Source organism: Carassius auratus, linkage group LG44F (assembly GCF_003368295.1).
Source record: "Carassius auratus strain Wakin linkage group LG44F, ASM336829v1, whole genome shotgun sequence".
Lineage (NCBI taxonomy): Eukaryota > Metazoa > Chordata > Actinopteri > Cypriniformes > Cyprinidae > Carassius > Carassius auratus.
In genome coordinates, this window is record NC_039298.1 from 1,694,228 (window position 1) to 1,717,060 (window position 22,833).

Sequence of the window (22,833 nt, forward strand, 5' to 3'; positions counted from 1 at the left end):
TATTTTATTTTTATTTTTCAGTTTTCATTTTAATTTTGATTTTTTTTTGTGTAGTTTGCTGTTTTTATGTGCTTTTGTAATTTTTATACATTTTTGATTTATCTTTAGCTTTAATTTATTTTTTATCTCAGTCTAGATTTAATCATTTTACTATTTATTTCAGTTTAAACTTTATGTCAAGGCAAAAATTGGTCCTTCTTTAAGTTTATCACCTGATATTTATATTTTATTTATTTCAGCTTTATTTCAATTTACAAAAACGATTTGTAATAGTTTTAGTTGACAGCAACACAAGTGGTACATACTGGGGTTTCATAACCTTTTTTAAAAAAATTTTCTATGAATTTCACATTCACTGGACAGCTTTCAGCTATAATATATATATATATATATATATCATACAACAGGAAAAGTAAAGCTAGTTGTTGACATGAAAAATTAAACCTGAGAAAACATTTATTTTATATTTTGATGAATTTGTTTGATTTGTACTATTTAATGCGTATGAGAAGAAAAATTATGACATTTAGAAAAAAAAGCATGCATGAAGGTCCATCTCTAAACTTAACCCTGGTGTAAGTAAATTGTATGAGTAATCATACAAATTCACCAGCCGTTTTTTCCTAGATGGTGCTTCTGACTTATTTTGACCTGTCTTTCACGAACAAAAGTAATGTTTTCTTAAAGTTATATACTTCTTTTCACAAGATTTCACAATAATTTCTGCCGAGTATCACACTCTATTATCACCTCCTATTTGTGGAAAATCTTTTGTTTTTGTTTTTTTCCTTTTTTTTTCAGGGTATGCTGAACATGACAGCCCTCGGGTGGCTGAATTATAAATGCCATATTCCTGATGAGTTTTGCACGTTTGTTAATCACCAGGTGTCCCACCTGATCCAGGAGCAGTGAGTGTAAATCGTGTCCGTCTCTGCTCTCCACAGGAAGCTGCACCAGCAGTTTGAGATGTACAAGGACCAGGTGAAGAAGATCGGAGAGGAGGCTCCGAAGAACCCCGAGCAGAAGGCAGACTCGCCCATCTGTGGGATCTGCCACAAAACCAAGTTTGCTGATGGCTGCGGCCGCGTCTGTTCTTATTGCCAAACCAAGTTCTGCGCGCGCTGTGGAGGACGCGTCTCCCTCCGCTCCAACAGAGTACGTCTGATTCTCTCTCTCTCTCACACCACAGGGTCTGTAGATCACATAAAGACCTCACTTCTGTGGCCCTGTGTCTGTATGCTGTATTTCTACATCTTTCATGTTGAATCTGGATTTGGCAGCTTTTGATCCCGCACTAAGTTCGCCGTTTAATCTTGGTGCTGAAATATAACAAGAAAATAATGTCTGCCTCTGTGTCTAAGTGCCTCCACAGTTCCTCATCTCATGTGTGAACAAACTATATGACAGATCATAAATATACAGAGCTACTTACAAATTGTAGTCCATTGCTGATTCCAAACCACGTGACAAAGTTTGCTGTCACCACCTATTTGACTAAATGCCACTTAAAGCTGCAGTTGGTAACTTTTGTAAAAATATATTTTTTTACATATTTGTTAAACCTGTCATTATGTCCTGACAGTAGAATATGAGACAGATAATCTGTGAAAAAAATCAAGCTCCTCTGGCTCCTCCCAGTGGTGCTATTGCCATTTGCAGGAATACATCGCTCCCGAAGAAACAACCAATCAGAGCTGCGGTCCGTAACTTTGTTTGTGTTCAAAATGTAGAAAAATGTATATAATAAGCGAGTACACCATGAATCCATTTTCCAAACCGTGTTTTTAGCTTGTCCTGAATCACTAGGGTGCACCTATAATAAGTGTTTATATTCGGACTATTTTAGATTGCTTCGGGGGTACCGCGGCGGAGTAACCCAGTACCTTTGTGATTCTTCATAGACAGAAACAGAGAGAAGTAGTTCCGGCTACGATGTTCTTCCGCAAGACGCAAGCAGTTCTGATTATTAACCGCTAGAGTGTCAAAAGTTCCCTACCGCAGCTTTAAAACGAGTGTCTGTAAGAAGACTTAACATTCTGGGCATTTTGAGGGAAAGGAGAAGAGATTTCTTGATGAATAGTATCAGAACAAACGTTTACTTAATTGTAATGTTTTTCAATTGAGAGTAATTTAATCGGATGTAACTTGCGTGTTTATGCAAAAATTCATAGTATTACTCGTTTTGGGGGGCTGATTTTAAAAGCAATGCATGTTTTGCCGTGCCTGACCCTGATTTCACTGTTAGACTCATGACCAGTGACAGAAGAAGATACAAACATGAGCCAGATGTTTTCTGCTACATCTGTAGGTGTTTTACTACATCCAAAACGCAACGGAAAATTCAAGATTGTGTAGTTATTTGACACTAAATTGAGTATGTGAACATATTGTTCCACTCCTTTGCAGATTATAAGTTAAATTATATATATTAAATGCAAAACCTTTGACATTTGACTGCTTTTGTTATTTTGATAAATGCATTAAAGCTGATACATATATTTAATCAGACTAGTCCTGACAAACGATTAATCGCGATTAATCACATCCGAAATAAAACGTTTTTGTTTACATTATATATATATATATATATATATATATATATATATATATATATATATATATATATATATATGTGTGTGTGTGTGTGTGTGTAGTGTGTATATTTATTATGTACATATAAATATACACACACATATATAAGAAAAATGTGTTATATTTTTATATGATATAATAAAAAATTATATAAATATATTTATTTAGTATATATTTTCTAAATATATACTGTATGAGTGTGTGTGTGTGTGTGTGTGTGTGTGTGTGTGTGTGTGTGTGTGTGTGTGTGTGTATATATATATATATATATATATATATATATATATATATATATATATATATATATATATATATATATATATATATATATATACATAATAAATATACACAGTACACGCATGTATGTTATGTACAGTAAACAATTTTTTTTATTTTGGATGTGATTAATTTCGATTAATCATTTGACAGCACTAAATCAGACAAGTATTTATTCTTATTTTGTGAAAAATAGTATTTGATGGAAAGTTTTTAATTGAAATTTTTAACTCAGCATCATTTAATTTGGAAATATGATGTCTTTTTTGCAAACCAGCAGCACTAGTTTTGTTCTTTCTTTTATTTATTTTTTATTTTTTAAAGAAACCAGCACAGGCTGGTCAGTTCTGTTTCCACTAGAGGGCGTCTTCTCCCATTAAACTGCACACAGTGATTCAGGCCTTTCCTCTGATTCAAACACCTAATACCAATTTTTGTCTGACTGCAGTTTTGTCTTACAGTAGTCAGAAAACCATTGAAGTTTAGACTTGAATACATGGATCTATACTAATATAACAGCACATTTCCTTCTGTTCCTCTCTTTTTCTTGTTTTAATCTCTTGCTCACGTTCCACTTCCTCACACAAATATACAACAGAGGGACAATTTGTTCTGCAGCTTGTCATGTTCTTAGTGTTTACTTTTTTCTTTATGGTTTTTTCATTATGTTTAAATTCTCACAAGCCCTTTTATCATGGACCATTAATGTTGTAAAAGTTGAATTATAATGACAATCAGATGTATCCAAAAATAATGCACTTAATTTCACATGCTGCTGGCAGATTATTGTCCCATTACAATGAAACAAAATGAAACATTTAGGACTATTCATATATTTATATTACCATTATTTATACAATATTTTTACATTACTGTTCAAAAGTTTGTGGTTGGTTCGAATTTTCTAAAGTTTTTGAAACAAATCTCCTACTTATTTGATCAAAAATACAATAAAAATAGTAATATTATGAAATATTATTACAGATCAAAATAATCTTCTCTATGTGAATACAGTATATGTTAAAGTGTAATTTATTCCTGTGATGAAAGTTGTATTTTCAACATCATTCCTCCAGTGTTCAGTCACATGATCTTCAGAAATCAGTGTAATATGATGATCTGCTGCTCAAGAAATATTTATTATTATTATAAATAATAACACATTTAATTCTGAGAACACATCATATTTGATATAATGCCTTTAATGCTGACTTATAAATTTTTTTATAATAATAATAATGATAATACAAAAATCAGTATTCAAGTATATTTAAAAAAAAAAAAGTATATGTTTTACAAAAGTATACAATTGAGACTCATACATTTGATTTGACACGTGCACTAAAGTAAAAAGAGGAGAGCGATTCACCGAACAGGCTTCATATCGCTGGCATTATTTCCAGTAACTCATTCAAACAAGTGTCTCTTTATTTAATGTGGTGAAAACAGACGCTGAGCTTGTTTGCCGTGTAGATGTACACACTAGCTCACCTCAGACAGCTGCTTCAGCCAGACACTTGCTTTCGGTGTATGGAGATTATTTACATCCGCCTGTGCTCTCTTCCCTCGGAGGAGCTGAAGAATGTGGAAAATAACTTTACTGACGGTCAATTGTTAATCGGTGACTAATTCACTATTCACAGCTCATGAATGATGGATGCTGTGCATAATGCATAGTGTTTAGTGAGGGCACAGCAGCAGGAAGATCTGTACATGCTTCTGATGAGATAACAGTGTGATAAACAGCACTTGTATGTAGTTAGCAATGCTCACCCAGCTTGAGTTCATGCCGGTGGAGGCAAAGACATGTTAGCTCTAATTCAGGCATCCCAAGGAAACAGTAGACTGGATTTTGAGTGCTACGGTTTTAAATCAGAAGTATACGGGACAGCAAACCAAAATATGTATTTATCTAAATGGTAGTTTATCCACTTACTTGGCACATAAGGTGTTGTTGGATTAGTTTCCCTGGCTCGAGATCAACACGTATGATTATGGCATAATGAAATGAATGGGATTGTGATGAATTTGGGTTTTGGAAGCTGACGGGAGCTCAGCAGGTTGTTGTATTCCCTGTCATGGACACCGGCGCTGCTGTGTCTGATGTCAGTGTCAATGGCTGCACATGTTTGTGAGGCCACGGATTGAGTTCCCCTTCAGTGCTAGATGACCAGATTCTTTTTCAGCGCTGGGACTGTGATGTCACGGAGCCCTCGCTTCATGCCCTTAAACACACACGCACGCACACAGCATTGTATATAGGAGGCCAAGGATAAACATACAGCTGACAAAAAATCTGCACTTATATAATAATAATAACCATAACTAACCATAAAATGCATTCTAACTGCATTTATAGTGGGAGTCAGGGCCTTATAATTAGAATAATTGCAACTAATAATTCTGAATAACTGAGTTACATAATTCTACTTTGAAAGGACCAACCCGCAACTCTGTGTGTTATGTGATAAAATACATAGCTAAATATTATAATGCATTATAACTGTGGCATCAAAAGATGATAATAGATCATTATGAAGGCCTTTATAATGCATTAAAGGAATAGTATAGAAAATATGCTTAAAATGTCCTCACCTTCAGGTCATGAGAGATGTAGATGAGTTTGTTTCTTCATGGAAATTTAGCATTACATCACTTACCAATGGATGCTCTGCAGTGAATGGGTGCCGTCAGAATGAGAGTCCAAATAGCTGATAAAAACATCTGGAAGTGATGGTTTAAAGTTTGAAATGACCAACTGATGGACTGGAGTGGTGTGGATTATTGTGATGTTTTTTTCAGCTGTTTGCACTCTCATTCTGACGGCACCCATTCACTGCAGAGGATCTATTGGAGAGTGATGTAATGCTAAATTTCTTGAATGTTTTCATTAAAAGGTCCAGTTTTGACATTTAGATTAAACATTATGAGATCAAATAATGTGTTAAAATAAAATAACATAATAATAATATTAAAACATCTGTAACGTCTTAAAAACTAGGGTGAATTTTCATTTCATGCGAACTTCAAGAGCTAACACAAACATTATTATATAGACATTCATATAGCTGCGCAAGGTAATGAAACCTTATATTTTCAGATGCATATCTGAACAGACATTATTTATTGTTATTAAGGTTTATTAATGTAATAAAAGTTATTATAAAGTTTTGAACCTGTTGGACTCTTATGCTTTACAGATGTGCGTTTCTAGTATCCCTAATTGGCTACTTGATTTTACACTAGTTGTTACCACTTATTTCAGACACATAGTGTCTAAATATTTTAGATTTCCAAAATCAGAAGGACATGTTTTAGAATGACGCTGTTTCCTGTGCTCCAAGCACCTCTGCTGTCACAGATGGGAATGTGTTGAGTATTTGGGATTAATAGAGGTTTTGGATCTGTTTACTGTTGTTGATGTGGTTTTATTTTAACTAGCTGTTAGTTTGAAGTCAACATAATCAGACATCTTCTTGGTAATCTTGCTCAAATTAAGCCAATTGTCTGCTATAGTGAATACAAACACATGACATAAGAGCCGATTCTGTAGCACTGTGTGAGAATCTCACTTCTAGTGCTTCTACGGTAGATGTTTTTTTAGCCATTTGAATTAAATGCATCCAGTGAAAAACAACAATATATTATTACAAATCTTAGTTAAGTTCACTTAGACTTAGACCATGTTAGGTGAACTTCATTACATATTTTGAGAGAGCTGAGTTACCCCGAGGACATTCCTCTTGTAGAGTCCACAGTGCTTGGCTGTTATTGTCTGTGTTTTTTCGGCCGGTTTGAGACGTCATGCATTCGTAATGAGCTGAATTCCGGCTTAGTGGCTTGATAGCGTCAGGATCCGTAAATAATGTAGACTAAAGCGAAGAGCAGTGAGTTCCTCCTCAGCTTCATCGCGCATTCAGCCTCTTAAACGGCGATCGGCTCCGCTGTCAGGCATGCGCAGAGCTTCTCACGCTGTCGCACGCGCTCCTCGGGACGCAGTCTCCGGTTGAGTCGAGTGTTCGCGGACGCAGCGCAGCACCGGAGGACGTTCATCGCTGTTAAAGCTCTTCTCTGTCGGCGTTCATCGCGTCTCGGTGGACACAGAATGACTCGCATCGACGGAATGGGTAGGACGCTCATCTATTGCGTGTTAAGTTTGACGTTAAATGTTTTGGACATATTCTAACAGCACCGAGGCTAGTTGTCACAGGGCTATTTGGTTTTTGGGTTAAAAGTTTCAAATGTATATGCTATTTTTGCAAGTTTTGTTTAGTAAACAAGTAAACTCAATTAACACACTGACTTAACATGCGTTCAGACTTTATTTGTTAGGCTACTGAATGTAGATTTTAACCGAAAGACTGAATTAGGCTATGCGTTGTTTTTATATAGTGACAAGTGTATTTTCACAAAGGTCATTTATTTATTACAGTAGCCTATTTGTTGACCAAAACAATGATCAGATTTTTTTTATTGGGTAGGGCTGTGTAACTGCTGGTTCCCACTGTGACAACTTACCCCATAGAGTGTTACATTACATGTAACATTCCCTCAAATAAATAAAGCACTAAACTGTATTTTAAAGTGCAGTAGTTGGGTTCTGGAATGTCAAATTCCTTAAATTTTTTCTCCATAGAGGAATTAACTTTTAACTCTAATTTACATGCTTGTAAAAATCCACCATGAACTCAGTGAGCATGTTTATCAATTATATTTACTTTTTGAAACTATCAGCCTACATTATTTTATTTTATAATCATTTTTAAGCATTATCAACAACTACGCCAAACATGGATGTACACACTCAGACTCCTCTGCTGCGTAGGGCCAAAAAGTTAGACCCCCGCCCACCCAAAAAAAAAAGAATATGTGATATTGAACATTTTATTTTTATTTTTAAATAGGATCTTCATTTTAAAAATGAAAGATTTGTTGTGAAGAACTAGAAGTGATCCGTCAGCGCTCTCATGATTTAACCAAGCCTCTCTATACTTACCCTACTCTACACCGTTTCTATAAACCTAGAGTTTTTTTATTTATTTGTATTTATTTTATTACGATGTTTGCAATGTTTTAGGCTGCGAGTCTTGTATTAGTCACAGGTTTCTTTGTGTTCCTCTGAATGCAGACATCTGTGTAGCTTCTGCAGTATAGTGCATTTCTCATGTAGCAATATTTGCATTGGGCACTTTAATGTCCACAGTCCATTTGAAAGCAGTTCAGGCAATATTTCCTTGTGTCTGTCACTAATGGCCCTCTTGTTCTGTTTTCTGAGCCCATTCCATTCACACACAAACTCATTTGCTCCCTTTTGGACTCTCTCCCCCTCTCTCTCCCTCCCTCCCTCCCTCTCTCCCTCTCTCTCTCTCCCTCTCTCCCTCTCTCTCTCTCTCTCCCTCCCTCTCTCCCTCTCTCTCTCTCTCTCTCTCTCTCTCTCTCTCTGTCCCTCTCTCTCTCTCTCTCTCTGGTGACTCAGCAGAGGCAGGTGACCACTCTCCTCTAGCAGCAGCTCTAATGGCTGTCATTGATTTACTCGCTCTCTCTGTCTCTCGCTCAGTGTAAATGAGTGTGAGTGTGTGACTTTAGTGTGTATGAGTGTGCAGGTCAGTCTCACAGTCTTACAAACATTTACTATAGCAAGCATATTTACTGCCGAAATAATAGTTATTACTGTAATAATAGGTACTACAGTTATTGATGCTCACAGATTTGAACAAATTAGCCCAAATTACCATTACCTTACTAAACTAGCATGTAGCCTGTCATACACCATTAGTTTTATGGAAATGGAGGACACCAGGTGTGTGATGGTATGGAACGAGGGCAAATCATAAGGGAGCTGAATTTTAGCTGTAGTTTATGTTTTCAATATTTTCTGTTTCTTATTTATTGAAAGGGATATGTTTTAGATTTCACATTGTGCAACAAAAACCCTTATGATAAAACGTATGCTTTAAAAGAATATACTTAAGTAGTGCAAAACTAAATGTAATATTTTCAGACACTTAATTGCAATTAAATGAAAACCTATTATATCTTATTATATCTTCAGACTTTACCTGAACTTAACCGTGCATTTTTGACTCACTTATGTAAGAACTTAAGTTTATCTTTAGATGCAATTCATGGTGAGTCAACATAGGAAAAAAGTATACTGAAATATAAAATTATTATTATTATTATTATGAAATGAGACTCTAAATATGAAACTAAAACCGCCAGTTGGTCAAGTCACCGGCAAGTCACTATTTTAAGGAGATAAGCACAGATTCGTTCAAACGGCTGATTCATTCAGTCTCTATGAATGAGTCACTGAATCAATGACTCAAACGATTCATTCAGAACAATTGTCTTAAAAACAAAACAGTTTTTTTTTTCAATGTTATGTCTAAAATATTTTATTGTGTATTGACCTGTTGTATAAATCAATATCACATTTGCAATTGTGCAGATATTTGGGAAAAAAAACAGTATGATATAAATATAAGACAGGAACCCACACAGGGGCATTTTGCTCTAATGTCTTAAATTTTAGGGAATATAACTGCATTCTAATTGGCTTCATCAGGTAGTCAGTCGTCATCCTGCATCTTGTTCGTGATTTGTTGCTAGATTGCCTCGATCCTAATTTGTCATTTTTTATGTAGGTAATGTGGGTATGCAACCTGTGCCGAAAACAACAAGAAATCCTCACAAAGTCGGGAGCATGGTTCTACAGCAGTCCTGAGGGCTCCAGATCGGGGCCCCAAGCCAAAGTGAGGGGAGGCCCAGCCGGAGCCAACCAGGACCCTCTCAGAAACGGTTCAGGGATCCCAGACAGGTCAGACATTCATACTCCTGCATCCTGCTTGCTCTCAGACAGTGTCAAATGTCGCTCAGTTCAGCATTGTGTGGCTCTGATGTTGTCCGAAGGTTTTTAAGCATGCATATATGTTATTGTCTTAGAGAAATTAGGAAAGTGCAGTGGTATGGTTTATTTTTTCGATTTCTTCGCTATTTTATCTAGACATGCATTTGATATGTGTGATATTTATGAAGATCACTCAAAGCAACATTAATAAACAGAAAACTGCAAATTTTTGAGATCTTTGTTAGGGGCGTCTGTAAAATTCAGACATACTGTACCCATGCATTAAGAGTGAGGAGTTCCTTAATTTTGGTCTGTGACAATTATCTTGGATTTCTGATGAATACTTTCTTATTCAAACAACATTCAGTGACGGTTGCCTCAGAGGAACCTGGGGTTAAAACTAATGGATATGGATTTTGCAGTAACTAAATAGTTACATTTTAGGAAGTGAATGTTAGCGACGCTTGTGCTCAGCTCTGCTACTGTACTAGGAGACTGTGATTGATATGTGGTTGCTTAACAGTATTATAATGATTATTATGATATTACTCTTGTGAAAAAATACATTTGAGCATAGTGCATACATAAAAATAAAAAAAACTTATAAATAATATAAATGAATATACTCGTGTGTGAAATTAATGTAATGTTTTAAGACACTTAATAATAAAAATGTATAGTTAAAATTTATATTAAATGCAAGGATATAAACTTTAAAGTACTTTTTTGAGGTGATAGACGAAAATGTTAATTTTATCATAATTTACTCACCCTCATGTTGTAACAAACCTGTATCTGTTTCTTTTTTTTTTTGAATTTTGGAAAATGTTGGTAACCAAACAGTTGACGGAAGCCATTGACTTAGTATGGAAAAATAAGAAAAAGAAAAAAAAAACTATGGAAGTCAATGGCTGCCGTCAACTGTCTGGTTGAACAACAACATTCTTCAAAATTACTTCTTATGTGTTCAATATGAGAAATAAACTCACAAAGGTTTGCAACAAGTGCAGGGTATGAGAATGATGACAGAATTGTAATTTTTTGGGGTGAACTGTCCCTTTAAATATGTATTCATATGTAATTTCATAATTCTATTGTCTTTGAAATTTAGTTAAAGTACTGCTGAATCTACTGACAAGCATTTATGATCGAGATGAACATTTCTATTGAAATTTGTTTGTCATGCATTTAAATATGAAAGTGAAAGTGAAGTGACATTCAGCCAAGTATGGTGACCCATACTCAGAATTTGTGCTCTGCATTTAACCCATCCGAAATGCACACACACAGAGCAGTGAACACACACACACACACACACACACACTGTGAACACACACCCGGAGCAGTGGGCAGCCATTTATGCTGCGGCGCCCGGGGAGCAGTTGGGGGTTCGATGCCTTGCTCAAGGGCACCTAAGTCGTGGTATTGAAGGTGGAGAGAGAACTGTACATGCACACCACCCACAATTCCTGTCGGCCCGAGACTCGAACTCACAACCCTTTGATTGGGAGTCCAACCCTCTAACCATTAGGCCACGACTTCCACAAATATGTGTGCAATTACACATCTGTGATCCTGGACCACAAAACCAGTCTTAAGTGTCAATAAAAAAAAAATTGTCCAAATTAATTCTTAGCAATGCATATTACTAATCAAAAATTACATTTTGATATATTTACAGTAAGAAATTCACAAAATATATTCATGGAACATGATCTTTTCTTAATATCCTAATGATTTTTGGCATAAAATAGAAATCTATAATTTAGACGCATACATTGTGTTTTTGGACATTTTTTAAAAATATACCCCAGTGACTTAAAGGGTTAGTTCACCCAAAAATGAAAATTATGTAATTAATAACTCACCCTCATGTTGTTCCAAACCCATGAGACCTCCGTTCATCTTCAGAACACAGTTTAAGATATTTTAGATTTAGTCCGAGAGCTCTCAGTCACTCCATTGAAAGTGTGTGCAAGGTATACTTTTATTTCAATCATATATTATCTGCAAGTATATATATATATATATATATATATATATATATATATATATATATATATATATATATATTAGAGCCCGACCGATATGGATTTTTGGGGGCCGATGCCGATATTAACTTGAAAAGAGCCGATTTATAAGCCGATATTTTGATTTTGAAAATAAACTGGATATTAGACCCATTTCCTATAAGCTGCACTTACATAACATTCAATGGCAAAATATCTGCCTGTTCTATGTATGTGGGCTGTATAAACCATTTTCCAGAAGGGATTTATGTAAAAAAAAGCCTTAGATTACGGTCTCAATCACTAAACAATTGCACATCAAAAGTATATATTTTTTAACGATCAAAAAACAGTCTGATTTTAAACATTTAACACTTTTACTTTCTTCCAGTTGAAGCTGATTTTAACAGTCTGTGTGTGTACTGTAAATAAATTATAATACTAAAGTTAAAGTTAAAGTATTTGCAGAAGTAGTCCCACACTTTTGCTGCTACATCATTCACCTTTTTCAGCCATCTGTAGGGCAGAGAGACATAGAAAGAATAAGCATGTGTATTAATAATATCACCATGTATCATTACTCATGTCATCATTAGAATTATAATAATAATAAACAGGGATCTCCTACATAGGCAAAAATGAGAAATATATATATATATTTTTTTATTTGTCAAGCAATAGGTATTAACCTCCTTATATTTAACAATATTATTTCAACATTTTCCTGTTATGTCTGTAAAGCTGCTTTGAAACAATATGTAAGAAAAAAAAAGAAAAGAAAAAAGCGCTTGTTCAGCTCACATTTATTTACATGTCCCCTCTGATTTAATCATTTCTGACGCACCTACTGTAGTTACTGTAACTACACTATATTTGCTCTCACAGACACATTCACAACGGACCCGTATATCTTCTCCTCTTCTCTTTGTGCAGTCTGAATCAAAATGGTTAACGTTAGTGCCATGAACACACCGCTGTCAATTTTGAGAAGAACCACCTTCAAACAAGTTAATAGCAAGCATTTAAGGGGCCTGCTAAAAAGGAAGCTATATTAGCGTTAGAGTAACGTAACCAGCCTGAATTCACCAAATTGTTCCCTGGGCCTGAGGGTAGCCTCTTCTTCCTTGCTTCTCTCTTAATTCTCATCAGCAGGACTAGCGCTATCGCTCGCTTCTTACAACGGGACAGATACATGTTTGCTGCTGACCGAAAAGAGGAACAACAGACTATGAAAGAGCTCCCGCTAAAAGTTTTTAAAACTCCGCCTACGCCATAGCGCAGAGCAGGGCAAATCGCGTTGTATCTGAAGGGCAACGCTAAACCCAGCGACCAAGCGCTGTGCATACCGCGTCCTGTGTGAAAGGCCCATTACGCGGTCATTATGTGGGAAACACACCGCAATAGAATAAGCACTAAACGCTAACTTTATAGTTCGACCTCTTATTAACGTTCGCGCTCTTCCACTGATAAACATGGTATTAGCTTTGTGGCTAATCTAATATAGCAATGCATTAGCAGCTGTAAGTGATGTTACAGAATATTTAGAAGTGATAATGATAGGACCGTTAACTAGAACTACCACACCGTTTTTATATACAGTGTATGAACTAAATCTACAATCATTTCACATGACGAACGACAGACTCACCTGGGTGGCTTGGCTGATCGCTTTCTTCTTTGTGGATTTCTGGCGCTGTTGCAACTCTGGAGCTGCAGACCGCCCTCTGGTGGGCAAACTATGCAACACTCATTACATGAGTGAAGAATATGAGACTGTTTCTCATGTTTCATCGGCCGTTATAAACGCCGATGCCGATTTAAATGCAATTAGCTCATATCGGCCGATAATATCGGCCGGCCGATATATCGGTCGGGCTCTAATATATATATATATATATATATATATGACAACCTTCGTGGCTAGACCAGATATTTCACTGCTAAGCTATGGGCAGCAATACCCATTATCTTTGGCCCAGACTCATAAAGTGGACTAGAGATCCTGTCAGACTCGTTCCAGCAGATCATAAGTGGTCCAGGAGCTAATGAGGAAAGTGCACTGACTACACAGACCACATCAGAGTCAGACGGACTCACACACACTGAGCTCAGATAGATGATAGTAATCAGTAATTCTGTTCTTTAGTCATTCATTTTTTCAGTAATTTTGGAATTGCATGTACGAGATGGAGCAATTCCAACTGCTTTTATATAATTGCTGGTACATATGCATCAGATACATTTCTTTGGCCGTTTCATTGCAACTAGCTGTTTTTTTTTGTGTCTGAAACATCATGATTAAGTTTCTGTTTCATTCAGCTGTGCTCAGCTGTTTTTGAATACAAACACACACACACACACACAACATCCGTCCAATACTTAAAGTGACCACTTACAGTGTCTCAATACAGTTACTGTTGCAAGTCAACCAACCAGATTAAAACCCCACAATATACTTCACACAAAAAGATATACACTCACCTAAAGGATTATTAGGAACACCATACTAATACTGTGTTTGCCCCCTTTCGCCTTCAGAACTGCCTTAATTCTACGTGGCATTGATTTAACAAGGAGCTGAAAGCATTCTTTAGAAATGTTGGCCCATATTGATAGGATAGCATCTTGCAGTTGATGGAGATTTGAGGGATGCACATCCAGGGCACGAAGCTCCCGTTCCACCACATCCCAAAGATGCTCTGTCTATTGGGTTGAGATCTGGTGATTGTGGGGGCCATTTTAGTTCAGTGAACTCATTGTCATGTTCAAGAAACCAATTTGAAATGATTCGAGCTTTGTGACATGGTGCATTATCCTGCTGGAAGTAGCCATCAGAGGATGGGAACATGGTGGTCATAAAGGGATGGACATGGTCAGAAACAATGCTCAGGTGGGCCGTGGCATTTAAACAATGCCTAACTGGCACTAAGGGGCCTAAAGTGTGCCAAGAAAACATCCCCCACACCATTACACCACCACCAGCAGCCTGAACAGTGGTAACAAGGCATGATGGATCCATGTTCTCATTCTGTTTACGACAAATTCTTACTCTACCATCTGAATGTCTCAACAGAAATCCAGACTCATCAAACCAGACAACATTTTTCCAGTCTTCAACTGTGCAATTTTGGTGAGCTTGTGCAAATTGTAGCCTCTTTTTCCTATTTTTAGTGGAGATGAGTGGTACCCGGTGGGGTCTTCTGCTATTGTAGCCCATCCGTCTCAAGGTTGTGCGTGTTGTGGCTTCACAAATGGTTTGCTGCATACCTCGGTTGTAACGAGTGGTTATTTCAGTCAAAGTTGCTCTTCTATCAGCTTGAATAAGTCGGCCCATTCTCCTCTGACCTCTAGCATCAACAAGGCATTTTCGCCCACAGGACTGCTGCATACTGGATGTTTTTCCCTTTTTACACCATTCTGTGTAAACCCTAGAAATGGTTGTGCGTGAAAATCCCAGTAACTGAGCAGATTGTGAAATACTCAGACCGGCCCGTCTGGCACCAAGAACCATGCCACGCTCAAAATTGCTTTAAATCACCTTTATTTCCCATTCTGACATTCAGTTTGGAGTTCAGGAGATTGTCTTGACCAGGACCACACTCCTAAATGCACTGAAGCAACTGCCATGTGATTGGTTGATTAGGTAATTGCATTAATGAGAAATTGAACAGGTGTTCCTAATAATCCTTTAGCTGAGTGTAGATGAGTTTGTTTCTTCATCAGAACAGATTCGTATAAATGCATCATTCAGTCACTTGCTCACCAATGTATCCTCTACAGTGAATGGGTGCCATCAGAATTAGAGTTCAAACACTAAAAAAAAATCATGATAATCCACAAGTAATCTTGAGAAAAGTTGAGTGCCATTTGCCCCATCAAGTGGACCATTGACACTATCTACAATCTCAATAAGGAGTGTAAATGGTCCATTTGAGAGATAGATGGTGGTAATGCACTTATAAATCTGCAATCCGCTGTAAAGCAAGAAGAAGAAGACGCCTCACACAGGCTGTGTTTTGAGGAGGCGCTCATACAGTTCAGGTATTTCAGTGTTTAAAATCTTGGTTTGTGTTCTACTGAAGAAACAAAGTCACCTACATGAGTAGAGCCCAAACTCGTTCCCGGAGGCACCCACACACTGCACATTTTATATCTCTCCTTTGTCTGAAAAACCCAATTCAGGTCTTGGAGTCTCTACTAATGAGCTGATGATCTGAATCAGGTGTGTTGGATTAAGGTGACATGGAAAACATACAGTGTTTGGGGGCCTTCAGGAACATGGTTTCGAACCACTGACCTACATCGAGGATGCCCTGGTGGTCAGCAGATAAACATCACATTTTCATTTTTGGGTGAACTATCCCTTTAAAATAATTAAGTGGCTCATCAGACTCTAACTCCGCCACTTTAAATAGACTTATTTCCCATGCTAATTTTATAGAATTAGTTAAGTAGATTTTACTTAATTCCATAGACAAAATTAACTAAAAAAATATTTGAGCAAAAACTTGTACATTTTATTTATGGCTATTTTCTTCTTCTCCAGTGAACTCATTCAGCGCTCTAGTTCCTCTAAGTACTTTTTCAGAAAATATTAATTTTTGGGTGAACCATTCCTACAGCCCTTCACAACATAAAGGCACGTTCACACCAAGGATGATTGATTACTATAACTATGATGCTTTAATAATTGTTGTAATTCTACGAGAAAAGCATGTTCTAATGATAACAACATGAAACGATATGGTTGGAATCACTTGCAGAACGATTTATTATTTTTTTTTCAGTTGTTGAAGTATAAAAAGCATTAGCAGACAGCCAGTCAAAATCCACACAAAAATGTTAAGGGCACGATCATTTAAATATGATAGAACTGGAGCGTGGGCTTATACAGGACTCTATCGTCCATTGATCATCTAGTTTTCCTCATTTCTGTCACTTTCTAGAGTATTAGATTACTGTTATTGTTCTAGACTAAGTACTAGAGTACGGGATGCTCAAGTGATGATCCATGATGTCAGTGATGATGATGATGTCTTGATTAGCGTTCATGATGACGAGGGACAGAGAGAAAGAGAGAAACGAATGAAAAAAAAAATGAGAAAACGCAGGGAAAATGTTGTCAATGATCTCAGCAGCGCTGAAAATATTAGAAAGGAAATAAAACGTGTACTCACGTCCCAAAACGCCGAAGGAGATTCGAGTCGCCAACACAGACGCCCTTGGGTTGCCAGATCCTCTTCAAACATCATCTCCTGAAGTGACGGATTTTGAACCGCGTCGATGAGGTAAATAATAAATAAGGTTGATTCGTAAAGGTGTTCCGTATATCAGTCTCGCACTGTAGAGTCGCTGAAATCAGCTCCAGCTCACTGGCTGTGTCTCAAAACCCAGTAAGCTGACTGCCTAGCCAGTATATTTGGGCATCATATGCACTAGCCTACAAATGCAGTTTAGGCGGCTCACTTTTTTGCCCCTCTCTTTGTGTTTCTCCCGTTATAGAGCTCACTGTAACCGTAGCGTCCGCGCTACCGTTTGCGCATCTCTCATTGAGATCCGTGCAATAAAGCAGCCCATGCGAGCGCGTCAGGGATGATGATGTGTGTGTGTGTGTGTGTGTGTGTGTGAGAGAGAGAGAGAGAGAGAGAGAGTCTGTGCTGCTCCAGTTTGTCTGATTCTCCGAGGCGAGACGGTGGCGCATGGACGCAGCTCCAGATATTCCTGCAGCCGGTAAAAATGCAGCGCTGGTTTTCTGTCTCTCTGGCTCGCCGTCAGACAGGATCCATCCCCCGCTCCCAGCAGCCGCAGCAGCACCTCAGGGCTGGAGCATGAGGCGCACATCCATCAGATCTCCGGGAAAATATGGGACTTGATCGACACGGCAGCGCGTCGGATGCAGCGGTCGCGGGGCTGTGGGTGTGCTGCTGTCTCGTCCTCGAGTGAAACACTACTGGGCTCGGTTAGGGAGGAGGGGGGTTAGCTGAAGATGCAATTTGGGACATTGCGACAGTTCTGTAGCTCTTTTCTATCGCATTTTAAGCCACCACAAAACACCTCGAAGCCGGAGCTGGTGGGACAGGCGCGAAACAGCAGGTGAGGCGATCGATACCCGCTCACCGATCATCACGAATACAGATAAACATCACGAGCACATCCGGTGCTGTAGACCGATCTGCGAGTGCTGAAAATGTCCAAGAATCCGTGGGTTTTGAACTTGTACGACTCTGTTTATCGCTTAAGATTGGCATGGGTGTTGTATAACCGCGCCTCCGTGCCAAAATACTTAATGTGCTTGAGAATATGGGAACACTCTTTATTACAATACCCATTAATTATTATATGCAAATCAGATTATTTATATAGAATAAACCGAAAGTGGCAGAAATTAATGCTATTTATGCTATTAGACTACTTAACACAATGTAGAAAAGTGAAAACGTGTAGTTTTTACCTTAACTAGCAGTTTCTATTTGGTATGACTTTTAAAATGTATTTAATGTAGTTTAATATAGTCTTTTAGCAGTTTGATTCAGAATATTTTAACTACTAGATATAAACACTTAATTTCGAGGTTGACAACGAAAGCATGTAGCATAGAGTAAAAAGTGACTGGCCATTAGTTGCCAGTGCACTTTGTGATTTATTTATTTATTTAAACAACCCTTTCACATGCAAAGCCTTGGGATTGTAGCATCTTTCACTTGCATTTAGGGCAATGGGACAAAATCAGGTTTTTCGTTTGCCCCTTTTTTTGCTATACGTTGGTCAGATGTATTTTGTATAAAAGCTACCTTGTGCAAATTTCTAGAATTTTATTTTGATGTAATAAATTGCTCTGGCTGATGCTTTTTTTTGCAGAGTCTTTGCTGGAGTGGATTTGAGAGTTTTTTTTACGACACCAATTCAGACACACATGAGGAGCCTTGAGCTATTTATAACTCAAGCACAATAACTTGCATTGGGGAAAATATCTTAGTGAGTCATTCAGCGAAGTCATGATTTATTAAGCAATATTATAGCATGCCTGGAAACAGTGCGTGTGGGTTATATCATAATACAAACAACAGTGTATTTTTAGTCACAACATACAGGCTACAGCGTCATGTTTTCTTGAACAGGATTCTTCACGGGCGACTTTCACAAGAGTCTTGTCCTCACATGAGCATTTTGATCAAGTAACGCTTTGTCATGTGCAAATGAAGCCTGACTAAGATAAGAATGAATTTGAGAAACTGCATGGCAGCAGCAGTCCCATAAAATATACAACATAAAAAAATAGCAAAAACACAAATAATAGAGATTATTTACGCTTGTCTTGAGTATTTGTAGTAAGTATTTGCTTCTGACATTATATCCAATTTTTTGTTGTTGTTGTGTAGATTTCTTTGGTTCACATATCAGATTTAATTTGGAAGATTGTATGATTGGCAGCAAGGTTTACAGTTATTCAAATGAAATGCATTAACAGGGCAATCAGTTTTAACCGTAATGGTTTCCTTTTCCCACAAATGCTTGATAATGCTATCGCAGTGGACAAAACAAACTGATGTAGCTCAAACTGGGTTGCTCAAAACTTTCTCATAACAAATAATGATTAAACATTTGATATAAAAGCTGGGAGAGTGTGGTGAGTGTTGTGACTGAACAAAAATGTCTAGAAATGTCTTCCATATTTGTAATAATACTAATAATATCTTATAATTAATAGTATATTTCAGTTCGATTTTGTATTTCTTTTTGGAACTGAATGGCCTAATTGATCTGATCTTATTCACCTAAGTTTTTGAGTGAATATTGCCAGTGTTTTCCATAAAATATTCTTTTATTTTTTTCACTCAAAAACCGAGGTGCGTAAGTGCAAACCAATAGACATATGACCAATTAGTTCCAAAAAGAAATACAGGACAAGCCCCAGGATTTGGTGACAATGTCTCATAATAAAAGATTTACAAGTGATTTTTAAATGGCCAGTTATTTCTGACCAAGAACACCTAATTAGGTAAAGGATTTATTATATATATATATATATATATATAATTTTTCTTTAAAAAAAAAAAAAGTTAAATACAAATGTTCATGTAAAATATTTTTAATTACATTTTGATGAACAAATGATCAAGGCAAGTATTTTTGTTCATTGCAGTAACATGCATAAATAAAACAACATAAAAATCAGTTTTTATATGTAAATATAGCCATAATGTTGACTCACTTTTTACTCAAACATCCAAATGGCAAAGAATTGAGCATAAATGCAAGTGTATTAATTTATTTTACTGTTACTGGGAGCACATAACACACAAAAGTGATGAAAGTGATTCACATAATTGTTTTAGCTATTTTTGTGATGGTTGACACTTTGATTCAGAGGTTATTTTTGGTGTACACAGTTCACTTTGAGTTTTTACCCGTCACCCACAAATCACTTCACTTATGCTGCATAATGTTTTCCGATATTTAAGTTATTGGCAACATTACAGAATTTAATGCAGTCGGCTGCTACATTCTATCTAGTCTAGTTTTAAGAGTTTTTTTTGTGTGTGTGTGATGATGATACATGTTTATTTATTTGCTTTAAAACGTGCATTTGTATCTTACTTTAAAAAACCCCAAAAAACCAAAGATGCTGAATCGGCTTTTAAGTAAACTGATGAATCACTTAATCTGCCATTTGTAAATTTATTATGTATCCATTTTCCAATAATATCATCAATATATGCTTATTATATATACATTAAATATGATATCTCTACACATTTCTCTCTGCTATATATCCCGTCCCCCCATCCAGCCCTTCTTACAATTCAAGATGTTACTGTATTTGTAAAAGCCTTATAGCCACTTAGCAGCAACCCATACATCAATTGACCGATCATTTTCTTGTATCCCGGTCTCTGTGCTAATGCTGTTGATATTGCATGTGAGTGGTGGGCTGCTGAAATGGAATCAGACTCCCTCAGATGTCCTAATTAATTGCCGGCCACATTTTCTCATTTCTCTTTGACTCTTGCTGATTTACTCCCTCAATCATTGATTATTCAGGAGCTGTATTTTCTCTAGTGTACTCTCTTCCCAAAAGCACTCACTCCGAATCAGTCAGGCCTTGTGCACCAGCTCCTGTTAATGGAAATCCAAAGCGATCGATGGACAGTCAGAGCAGCCCATCCCGTTGTGGGCTGAAGCTGTTATAATGTTGGACTGGATGACTCTCTCTTTTCAATTAAAAGAACCTCCAGTCTTCAGTGTCACATGATCCTTCAGAAATCAGTATAATATGCTGATTTGCTGCTCATGAAACATTTATGATTATTATCAGTGTTGAAATCAGTTGTGTGCTGCTAAATATTTTCTCAAAATATTAGAAAATATTTAGTAGATTTCATCCGATTGTTGGTTCAAATTGTATAATCAAATGTCTTGAAAATGTCCTAGCACACAGTTTGTCTTCATCTTGTAAGTTCTGCCGACAAAAATGAAATGTAATGTAGTGTGAATAGAACCAGATTTTGATATTTTCTGAAGAAAGTGTGTGCTTACCTGTGCACATCCCTTTGGCACAGTGCTGGGGTGCTGCTGTGGGTGTTTGCAGAGGTGTTGCTAAAAAAGGCTGCTGCGTGTGGTTTGTAAGGAGCTCTTATTGGTTTAAAGAGTGTTACTATGCAGTTGCCATGTGGTGCATTGCTAGGCCATTGCTTACTGGGCGATCAAATAAAAGCCCACCTGGGGTTGGACGATATGGCAAAAAAATGTATTTTTATTTTGTTATTTTTTCAGAATGATTGGCAGATTCAAGAAAGTGATATTTTTATCTTTAACTAGTCAAAAATTTTAACTACATGATTCAAGTAAAATTCTCTTTATTATCAACTTGTAAAACCTTACTAATCTATTCCTTGTGCAGCAGCCCTGAAGCAAACAGTGTAGTTTAAATGTAATGCAAACTCAACTAGCTGTTTCCATCCTAAGATGCGAATTTAACTTATGCGCAAAACTGGAATATCGCATAAAACATTTGCGAATAAAGCACCGTTTCCATCCAATGAGTCAAAGACAACAAAATCTTTACTTCCTGATAAACTGGAACTAAATATCTCTAAGAAAACTTGGTGAAGCCATTGAATATAATAATTTTTTCATATGTAATAAATTCAGAGAGAGCTGGCGTAACACAATGAATGCGGTCATTGCTTTTAGAGCCGAATGCTTTCCGTTTGGGAGCGCAGTCATGTAACACAGTAATTATACAGAAATACTTTGATGACAGACTTTCCTCAGGCATTTGAGAATGACCAAAACAACATATAGATGCTGTGAACGAGATCGATCCACTGGTTAGTCAAGTTATCCCACCTCATTGCCCACTGTCACATGACTTTTTGAATGTGCATGGTGGAATTTATTTGGTAAATGTGTTTCAATTGTAGTTTATGCACATTTGTTGTTATCGGATAAAAAGTTTATCCTAGTTAGTTTTGGGCATACATTTTTATGTACATTTTTAGAATTTATGCGCATCTTGACATTTCCATCCAGCATTATTTTTTTTTATTTTTTTTGCGATCAGCCAAAATGTAGATAAAATTAGGTGGATGGAAACATACAGGTGCATCTCAGTAAATTATAATGTCGTGGGAGAGTTCATTTACTTCAGTAATTCAACTAAAATTGTGAAACTCATGTATTAAATAAATTCAGTGCACACAGACTGAAATAGTTTAAGCCTTTGGTTCTTTTAATTGTGATGATTTTGGCTCACGCTTAACAAAAACCCACCAATTCACAATCTAAGCAAATTAGAATATGGTGACATGCCAATCAGCTAATCAACTCAAAACACCTGCAAAGGTTTCCTGAACCTTCAAAATGGTCTCTCAGTTTGGTTCACTAGGCTACACAATCATGGGGAAGACAATCATTGACATCCTTCACAAGGAGGATAAGCAACAGACATTCATTGCCAAAGAAGCTGGCTGTTCATAGAGTGCTGTATCCAAGCATGTTAACAGAAAGTTGAGTGGAAGAAAAAGATGCACAACCAAATGAGAGAACCACAGCCTTATGAGGATTTACAAGCCAAATCGATTCAAGAATTTGAGTGAACTTCAC

The 22,833-nt window shown here is 36.8% G+C and overlaps 1 protein-coding gene across 1 annotated transcript in view; it reads left to right on the top strand.

Annotated features, from left to right (window-relative positions):
- Positions 1–22,833, top strand: part of LOC113068294 (regulating synaptic membrane exocytosis protein 2) — a 155,513-nt gene that overhangs the window by 13,317 nt on the left and 119,363 nt on the right. The window contains exons 5-6 of the mRNA XM_026240985.1: positions 945–1,155; positions 9,516–9,688. Of these exons, the coding sequence (XP_026096770.1) occupies positions 945–1,155; positions 9,516–9,688 (384 nt within the window). The remainder of the gene's footprint in view (positions 1–944; positions 1,156–9,515; positions 9,689–22,833) is intronic.